This window comes from Fulmarus glacialis, unplaced genomic scaffold (assembly GCF_000690835.1).
Source record: "Fulmarus glacialis isolate BGI_N327 unplaced genomic scaffold, ASM69083v1 scaffold32786, whole genome shotgun sequence".
Taxonomy (NCBI): domain Eukaryota; kingdom Metazoa; phylum Chordata; class Aves; order Procellariiformes; family Procellariidae; genus Fulmarus; species Fulmarus glacialis.
The window spans coordinates 421-10,598 of NW_009216757.1; the positions used below are offsets into that span (position 1 = coordinate 421).

Here is a 10,178-nt window from a genome sequence, read left to right on the forward strand (position 1 = left end):
GGGGGGGGCGGGCGGGCCCCCCCCGCTCCTTGCCACTGGTGAACCCCACCAAACCAGACACCTCTATAGCTGCAGAACAGGGACATACAGGATGGGAGATTGGTTTAACGTCATTACAGGTGTCTTGCTCTCTGCCACTTAAGCCACTTCATCCTCAGCATGCCTACTCCAGCCAGGACACCGTCCTGCCTGGGTCCCACTCTCTGGGGATGAGGGGGTGAAGCAGAAGCTCTTATGGCTCAAATCTAATAGGGAGGTCCAGAAACCGGCTGCCTGTGATGTGGGACTGGCCTCTGAGATGTTTCCAGGCTGTTCTAACGCAGGAGAGCCCAGCCTGGTGTTTTCCCTTGCCAGGATGGGGTGAGATGTGGGGTTTCCTGGCACTGCTACCCTTCAGTGGAGCAGGGGCCCCCAGGATTTGGGCAGGAGATCTACTCACATCACGGCTGGCTGGAAGCAGTGGCTGCCTGCGTGCTCATACATCACCAAAAACGGTTTAGTGCTGTATCGTATGCAGCAGGGACCAGAAAAGTTGACAGAAGCTGGAAAAGAAGTTAAGTTTTCTGATTAAACCAGACCAGGAAAAGCGCCAGTGCAGAGAAGCAGGGTCAGAAGACCAGAAGGTCCCCGCTGGAGGAGGTGCTGCTCCCACCGTGGGCTCCCACCACAGCCATCCTTCCCTCAGGAAGCCAAAGAGTAGCAAGAGCTGCCTCTCCCTTCCTGCAGCAGATGCTCAGAAGGGAGAGCTGCCAAGCATTACTAGACTTTATACAGCTGAAAGAAAGAGGAGAGAGCTCCTCGGAAAGGAGAGCTTGGACTCACGTGGAGAAGAGGAGACCTGGTAGCAGAGGACAGTCACAAAAAGCACAGCAAGGCCAGCTGTGGAGGTCTTCATGCTCCTGTTGGGTGGAGATGAATTGTAGGAGTCAGGCTAGTCTGCTGCTGAGAGCCCCTTGCTGTGCCTGATGTGGGATCCCCGGGTTCAGCCCGCTTTATAGAAGGAGACAGTGAGCGAGGACGGAAACATGCCGGAAACATTGCTACACGACATGACACAATGGAAAAAGTGCTGTGTCAAGGGTGCGATGCAGTCCTGTGGAGGACCGTGCCCGGAGCCCTGATGAGAGTAGTGCCCTGATGTGGCATATTATATAATGACATGATACCATGAAATGATGGAGAACAGGATATGACCTCTCTTTTCCTTTCCCTTGACCAAAGGACTCTGTAGAGAACCTAGAAGTAACAATTCAGAAGATTAGTAGATGGACCTCTTGCCTAGAAGTCACATGATGGCGATGGACGGAGAATGACCATGGCTGCCACGCGCTCATGTTTCCTAGAATATCTGCATCACAGACAAATTGGGGACGATTCGCTTCTCCCACAGCGACCGGAGCAGGGAGAGTCCGTGAGTCAGGCAGTCCTCCCCGGCTGCCCGCCCAGCGGGTCGGCGAGGCACACAGCAGCCGTGCTCTGCCCCGCTTGCAGCACTGCCCCAAGGAGACGGGGGCTTTCTCCATGGGACCCAGAAGGCCATCAGTCTGTAAGCGTGCAGAGCAAGAGTAGAGCGTGGTGCCACCCCAGGTCTGGGCTCCTCTCCTGTTCTTGACCATCACTTGCAGTGAGTCATTAGGAAACTGGTTCTGTCGCTACACTGCAGTTTCACAAATCCTAGTGACAGCTACAATAGCACTATGTTACCCATGGACATGAGAATCGGCCATTAATGTTTACAAAGAGCTTTAGGAGCTCATGACCATGTTGGCACAGCAGAGTTGGCTTAGATTATTATTTGGTTCCAGCAGCGTAGAATCAATATCCTCCTGACGTTGCTTTGTCATTGTCCCATCAGCCACAAACACATACAGAAGAGATTTGCCGGTTTAGCTCATATTGTTTGGGACAGGAATGGTGTCACTGTGCTGGCAGAGAAACTCCTGTTGGAAATGCTACACCCCTGCAGAAGGGCTCCGCTGACTTCCAGGCAAAGGCTTGTGGATGAAGCCTCAGGAGAGTGGAGGAAGGGCAAGGTCTTCATGGTGCTAGTGAACGTGTCCGGGCACTGGACAACCACCGCCACAGCAGGAAAGCCACACGAGCAGGCTGCCTTTCATGATGGTCCAGTGAAGAAAGGGACCTAGCTCTTCTATGGAGCAGGATGATTACAAAAAAAGAAACCACTGCCCAAAACAGTGGCCTTGTAGGAACCCAGAGGAGGAACTAGAAGGGAAATGAGAAGATTCCCTGGACCGGCTGAAGGAGAGCTGATTCCAGGCCTGGGGCTCCCAAGTGTTCCAGGACATGATGCACACCATCATCACATCTCAGTAGACTGAACTCTTTGAAAAACTGAGCCAGACTTGTTAGAAAGTGTGGGCTAGGTGGCATTGCAGGATTTGTTTTACACAGAGCCTTTTGTTTCACTAAAACACTGTGTTACTAAGCGTGAGCAAAACTGAGCCAGGGTGAGACCCCACGTGGGTGCCTCGCCGCCATGGAGGCAGGGAGCCTGTACGAGCCTGGAAAAGTAGGCAGCCAGGGAGGGTCTGCCTGCAGAGCCCTGGGACCCCAGGGCACCTGCCGCCAGTGGGGCTTTTGGAAAGACGCTTCCTTAGCAGGGACAGGCATCTCCCATCACACAGCAAGAAGGCAGCCCCCCTTCAGCCCACAACCTACGGTTCCCCTGCAGCCATCGTAGCTCAGTCCCCAGCTTTGCAGCAGTGAAGACCTTTTGCTTCTCTGCATCTCTCTTTCCTCATAGATGGGATTGCTGCCATTCCAGATCACGCCGAGGGATTAAACTCCCAGATCAAGACTGAATCAACAGCCCGAATCAAGGCTGAGGCTTTACCCGCCTGTGGCAGAGAAGGACTCATGGTACCCCACTCTGAACAGCCAAGGATCTCAGGATTCATCTGGGAGCTTGCCTGCTCTATAATCCCCCTTGTCCTGTGCTCCAGAGCCCATTCAGATGCTAGGACGAAGCCTTGCACTTCCAGAGGCATGAGGTCCCACCACCGATGTCCTGGGCTGGATCCACTCACCCCCACACTGCACAGAGTGGGGCTAGGAAGATGTCAGCCTGCTGCTGGTCCATCCCTTCAGCGGGTCAGGAGTTGCTCATCTTGCCTGCAGCATCTAGCTTAATGTAGCGGGAGCCTCAGGAGAGTGGATGCCAGGAAGGGGCCAGGCAGGCTGCAGCACGCCCAGCACGGACCAGCCTGGAAGAAAGATGTGTGCCGAGCCATGATACCAAATCCACAGCACCTCTGCACTCCCTCTGCCTCCCTGTTCCAGCTCTTCCTGCAATGTGTGTCCATCTGTGCTGCCAGGACATCTGGGCCAGAGACACAGCAACTCCCCTCCATCCCCATGCCCAATGCAGCCATGCTGCACCTCCAGCCTAGCCATAAGCAACTCCCCTCACCCAGCACCCGTGATTCCCCCACCTCCGAGAGCTCTTGGCACCCTTTTTCCCCAGTTGCTGCTTAGGGATGCTGGGGAAGGTGTAGGTGAAGCTGGGCTCCTGGGCAGGGAGCAGGGTGTATGGGCAGGAGCTGCTCGGACCATGCAGGCCACCTTGCACACCCCTGTCCCCACGGAGCTGGCCATGCATGACTGACAAACGTGCTGCCTGAGACAAGAGACGTGACAGCTTGACGTGCCCAAGATAACAGACCAAGACTGACACCCCTGCCTGAGGCAACAGACGGCAGATTGAGGCTGGGGTGCTAGAAACAGGCTCGGAGACGGATCTGATGGAGTGGCAGGCTGGGAAACCACATGGAGAGATGAGATTGAGATCAGATTGAGATGGGATGAGACAAGATGATGATGATGCACTGATGACCTGCTAACCTAGGTGCCACCAAGGTCTACCTCTCTGGTAGCCCTGCTCCTGCCATTTCTACCGGTGCTTTCCGACTGAACATTTGCACACATTCCCTGTTCTGACCAATCTTAACGTTCCTGTTACACATCTCCACACAGAGACTAGAATAAAACTGAGAGGAGGAGAACAGGCTGGGGAATGAGCTGGAGACGTCCTTGGTGATGCAGCTCACACCAACACAGCCCAGCTTGGAGCTGCTTTTAGCTGAATGTTCTGGATGTTCTTGCAACATTCAAATATGGGTTTGATGGAAATGTCAAGATTCATTCTGAAAAATCAGTATTTTCTATCAGGAACATAAATGCGCCTAGACGTTTTCAATGAATTCTCTCCCCTTTCAGATATACTGGGCTGTGTTTCCTGCTTCCATTCATCGCAAAAGGAATTCTTGGAGGTTTTGACACCTCTGTTATTCTCCCTATTCACTGTTTTCCTCAACTCTGTTCCTTCCTTGAAGGAAGATTTCGTATTTCAGTCTTGGCTGCTCCTTCCTGCCAAGACAAATAATGCAAATCTCTAAATATTTTGATTTCTAAAACCTCCTCCATATCATATACCCTAAATAGTAGCTATTTATGGAGTGTGTAAAACCTCTGCCTTATGGTGTGTTTCAGCTTTCGACAGAAACCACACACGGTATCTTTGGATCCATCACTGGAACAGATTTGGGATGCAGGAGGAAGTCTTTTCTTAGCCATGAAGGCAGCCTGCTCCACCACACCGACTCTTAGGTTGGAGTCACGTCTGGGGGATCACATTTTCACAGTGCCCCTGGGAGCTGCCAGATCACTAATGTGGGAAACTCTGGTTTTAACTGGGAGCAAATCGGCTGGAAACAGAAAGAGAATGACTGGGGGAAGCCAGCTATCACAGGGTGGTGCGGCTCCAAGAAAGACAAGAAGGATCTCAGATGAGAAGAGGTATTTTCCAGAGGGATCAAGACTTTCCAGCATGGGAATTGAAGTCTGTAAAATGATGAGTGGCCTAGAAAGAGGGACAGATAGCGATTATTCACTGTCTCTCCCAGAGCAAGAACCATGGACCATCAAATGAAGCTGGCAAGAGCCAGGTTCAAAATGAACAGAAGGAAGCAGCTCTTCATACAAGGAGCTCCTTGCCAAAGGACATGGTGATCGCCAGGAAATTTCCATGTGTCTGAGTCGGGGCTTGGATTTCAAAGCAATAAGCTCAAGAAGATTTGTAAAATGAGAATGGTTGGAGGCTGGGAGTGCACTCGGGAGAGGCAGCACAAATATTTGCATTTCTCTTCAAGGGGTCTGCTGTGCCACATCTGGAGATACTAAGGCTGGGCTAGATGGACCCTTAGTCTACATCCTCTGGGACTGTTCATATTTGATTCCCCAGGATAACTGGTCCTACAGGACTGTAAGGTCGATAGAGTAGCTTATGAAATTGCATTGAAATCCCTGGACTGAAATTTATATCTCAGGATATGCCTCCAGATGAATATTTTTGGTAAATGTCAGCAGAAAGACACCAACAGTTTCTAAGCAAACAGCAAGGCAGAAATATATTGCTGCAGTTTGTGCAATTTTGCAAGACAAATTTGGGGCGCCTAGAAAAGCCTCACTTTTGGACCAAAAGCCTGAAGAGCGAGACCTGGCTAGCTGCTGTGTCAGGATGTGGCCCTCACAGAAATTTGGTAGTACTTCCAAGGACAGACACAGGCTGCCTTTGCCAAATTACAGCCACGCATTTATACCCTTGTTTCCCTGAAGATGCCCTCAGCACCAAGCACCAACCTGCCTGGTGCTGAGCAGGGTTTGCCCAGCAGCTATAGTACTGCGTGACTGTTTCAGCTACGGCAGCTGAGATTCAGAGAAACTAAGAGAAAAACATTTGGGTGTTAGCTTTGAGACACCCAGGACCCGACATTTGTGAGCACTTGGCATTACGTGGTACTTTGTACTTGCAAAGTCTGCCTCCTGTTGTCTTCAGCTGGAGGTACGTCTGCAAGTCAGACCGTGGGATTGCAGGAATCTAGAAAACAAAGACAATGCTCCACAAGAGCACTGGTGAATGTTGAGTTATGCCCATATCATAAAGGAAAGACAGGGATACACTGGCTCTCCAGATCTACAGCCCATGCCTTCCTGCAGCCCCTGCCTCATACACTACCCACGCTCTTCTGCAGCAAGCACAGGGGTCCTACACACAACACTGCACACCCCCAGTCATACACAGAAAACCTTTTCTCAGCGATCATGTTCTGGCAGCCAAACGCTGTCTCATAACCCAGAAGCAAAGCAAGCTTGTCATGTCCTATCTCAGGAGACACCAGCCTTTCCCACTACCTTGTGCTCCTGGCACAAGCAGCCAGCACAAGGTGGTCACCCCCAGGGTTGTGTGTTGGGCTCCGTGCAATGCTCCAGCTGGACCTGCTGCCCATGCAATGGGGAAGCTCTCCAGCAGATGGCAAACACTTCCCACCTCCAGGCCCTGCCCCAGAGCAAGCTTCTCACCTAGGCAGCCACCCCTGCAGAACCGCAGCCCAAGGTTGGGTTCGGGTCCTCTCCTGTAGATCCAGCTGGAAACCATGCTCAGCTTTGCTTTTGAGTTCTTGGACAAGCGGAGGCAGTTGCTGAGGCTTTAGCGCAGAGGACACACCTGGTGATGTTTTGGGGTTACATCCCGCCTTGTAAAAGCTGGGCGAGCAGGAGACCTCGCCCAGGACAGAGGTGAGGGCCCCATGGACCCTCACGCTCCTTAGCTAAGCAGTCCTCTCCAACACCCTCTCCCTGAGCCCTTTCAAGCAGCTGCTCTGCCTCGGCCATTCTCCTGGGGGGGAGCTCGCCCTCCCTTCCCTTCGCCACCCGCTGCCCCACGTAGCAGCCCAGGGGCTCTTTGACAGCACAAGCAGAGAAGGACTCAGCAGCGGCATCTGGTTTGCCCTAAGCATTCAAAAAATGGGATCAAAAGATGAAAAACCACACACACGCAGGCTCCTCCTGGTGCACTGTGCTGCCCCAGGGGCTCTTTGCTCTCCCAGGGACCCTCCTGTGGGGTCTGGGCCACCACCCTGCACACGAGACCCTGCCCTCTCCCTGCACCAGGTAGGCACTTTGGCTCATAAGATGTTTTTGTCCCAAGGTCTGAGCAAATAGCCCTGTCACCAGGGCAGGGTTGTATTTGTGGTTGCAGGATTGCATTTATGGAAGGCTTGTCATGGCCACTGCCCTCCCCCTGTGTGGCCTTCCCGAAGATGTGCCCTCCAGGGATGGCTCGTCTGCTCAGGTGGGCTCAGAAGGCTGTGCCTTGGGGTGTCTGAAGGGGCGATTGAAGGGGGTCCATTTAGGAGCTCACCTCCGGCAGGGAAAAGAGAGCAGGATCTTTGCACAGAGCCCTGTGCCCGCCTGCTCCAGCGCAGCCAGCTGGATAACAGAGGAAGGACTGTGGTGCTCTCTGTGCCTCTATTTTCTTGCTGAAACAAGGGGGATCTGTGCTCTCCCTGAGCCTGGGCCAGGCCATGGGAGGGTGAGGAGTGTTGCAGCAGCACCCTGGGATTCTCCCGGCTCTGGCTGGGGAGCAGGGTTGGAAAGGGAGCCTCTAGCTCCCAGCCCCTGGGAAAAGAGCATCCCTCAGCCCTGGTCAGGGCCCACAGCCCCTGCAGGCCCTTCTGGCCCCTCTCCTGCCAATTCTTCTTCCCCTTTTCTTGCAGGTCCTTTGGGTTGAGACCAAGCTCAGAAGCAATGTACTGGCGGAGAGGGAGCCAGCCCCCTTTAGGGCTGTTACAGGCAGGAGCCTTGGAGCATGTGAGTAGCCAGGGCAGGCTGCCCTACGGAGCCCTGCAAAGGGGTGAACAACCAGCTCTGATTCCCCCTGCCCAGCCTGAGCCAGCGCTTGATGGGTGTCACATGCTGCTGAGCACTAGGCTGCCCGAAGGGAAGAATAGAGGGGACACACCATCCCCTCCATGTCCCAGCAGACACCAGACCCATGGTCTCCATCCTGCGGAAGACACTTGGATGCAGACAACCAAGGTAGCTACCGAAAGCAAGAAAGGTGACCACGGTCCACAGCCCAAGCCATCTACCAAGGTCTTCTGTCCCAGAAATGTGAAAGCAGCTGCACCGGGGTGGGTGGCACTGGGAAAGCAAGTTTCTGTCCCCACACAGGCCAGACACCCCCATGACAGGTTCTCCCATCACCCTTTGCCTCCAGACTGCAGTCTCTCGGACAGGAGCGAGAGGATCACAGAGCAACCAAGCAGATGAAACCCAGCCATGGCTTCCGAAAAGGACCTGCTGGGTGAGAGGAGCGGTGCCCAACCCACCTTTCCTCTGCCCACCACACTAGCCCTTCTCCATCATCTCCCCACGGAACCTGAGGCAGAGGTTGCCTCAGAACCTGCCTTCCCCACTTCCAAAGCATCTCTCAACCCGCCTAAAAGCAAGGCACCCTCTCCCACCAGAAAGCAGCCCCCCAAATCCCTGCAGAGCAGCCGAGCCTGGGCCAGAGCCCCAAAGCACAATCCAGCAGAGCCACTGGGTGGATTGGGCCCGCTGCCCGTGGGCTGGATCCTGGCTCCATCCTGTTACAGCCCCTGTCTTGGAGGAGGCAGGAGCAGCCGGTAGAAACAGCCCATTCTGGCCCGCATCCAGCCGCCTTCCTCTGCTCCTGCCCAGGCAGGAGTCTCCCAGTTGGCCAGCCCAGGTCCCAAAATGAGCACTCAGCCCTGGCCGTGGAAGAAGAGGATGTGACTCTGCTCTTCAGTAAGAGGGAGCAGGTAACACAAGCCTCGTGGTCCCTTGCCTGGGGGTTGAGGTCCAGCCCTCCCGGATCCAGGCCTGCATGCTGGAGAGGTCATGCAGGAGCAGGATGCTTTTAGGCATTTAGCGGAGGGATGGGAGAGGTAGGCAGATCACAAGGACCTTGCTGTCCTTTGTTGAATGCGCTCCGCTGTTCTTTCTTTCCTTCATCTCTATTTGGCAATGACTTCATTTCTTCAATTATTAATCACCTCAACTGCAATAGTGGCTGAATTAAACCCATTAAACCTCCTCTGGGACCAGCCCCAAGGAAGGAGGCAGGTTTCCAGAAAGTACATTAGAGAGAAGGCAGACAGGGAGTCGAGACAAGCTGGGGTGGGAGGAGATGGCCTTGCTGCACAGTGTAGGCCATTTCCCATCAGCTGTGAATCCGATATCCAAGTCTCAGGGACAGGTAAGGTCTAACATGCAAACAGCCTGTTCACATATCTCACTGGGCAGCTACAGGAGAATGCCTGTGTGGCAATTGTTTCAGCTGAAAAATAATCCACAAAAGTGAGTTATGCAGGGAGAATTGCTTGCACAAGAGCTCCTGACAACCCACATCCTGAATAGTTGTTCCCAGATTGCCCCATCACCCCTGGCAGCGGCAGGCAGGATGGTTTCGCACAGCTAGTCCCCACCTGAAGCAAAGACAGTGATTTTGTGTGACCTGCTTTTAAGGATTCAGGAACCCATCTGGCACGACCCCAGCACAGCCCCCTTTGTCATCATTGGGGATTAACTGGGGAGTAGCCTTAGAGAGTTTCAGTCTCTTTGCAAAAATGCCTATTTGTCCAAATTTTGCAGAAACGTTCCAAGTTCTGGCAAAGGTCCCAGTGGGAAATTCACCTCCAGAGTGGGATGGGATTCCTGGTCAAAGCCACAGGAGCCAGCCACAGTCCAGCAATTCTCTGGGTTGAAAGAGGGCAAAGATCAGGCCCCAGCACAAGCATCTGATGAGGGAGGGAACCAGAGATGTGAGCCCGGATCAGGTTCTGCAAAAGAGCAACTCAGCCATCAATCCCCCAGCTGTTCAGGGGAAGTGAAAACCTTTTCCTGCTTCTCTTTCCTTGTTTTCCAGACACCTGTAACCATTTTTTTGCCCCTCTGCCAATGCTACCAGAGAAATGACCTATTCTCCTTGCTCTGCTCTGCCAGCTGCCTCCGACCCCAGCACACACCCCTCCAGAGTTCCCCATCTGCAGCTTGGATGACAGAAAAGGCCCACACAACCTTCCTGCTGGCTGCGGTCGCCCTCTCCATGCTGACACCCAGGGATGCCTTCTCCTGACCTCCCCCCCGGCCCCAAGCAGGGCTGTGAAGCCCTGAATCCACCCCATATGCAGAGCGAAGCCTGACAAATGCTCCTCAGCGGGATACCGGGAGTGCGGCTCAGCCCAGCCAGCACACAGCGCTCAGCGGGGCTGACCCGGGGGCTGCCCTGAGCCTGTGACAGAGAGGAGGGGAGGGGAGGGGAGGGAGACGACGCGCAGCCGAGGGCTCCCCGTAAC

At 54.0% G+C, this 10,178-nt stretch overlaps 1 protein-coding gene across 1 annotated transcript in view; it reads right to left on the minus strand.

Annotated features, from left to right (window-relative positions):
* The window catches only part of LOC104077984 (C-C motif chemokine 3-like 1), a gene marked incomplete at its 3' end in the record, with an annotated part of 1,306 nt that extends 411 nt beyond the window's left edge, over positions 1-895 (minus strand). The window contains exons 1-2 of the mRNA XM_009579418.1: positions 823-895; positions 440-542 (exon numbers count right to left, since the gene is read on the minus strand). Coding sequence (XP_009577713.1) covers positions 440-542; positions 823-895 — 176 coding nt within the window. The remainder of the gene's footprint in view (positions 1-439; positions 543-822) is intronic.
* Between the last annotated feature and the right edge of the window lie 9,283 nt (positions 896-10,178).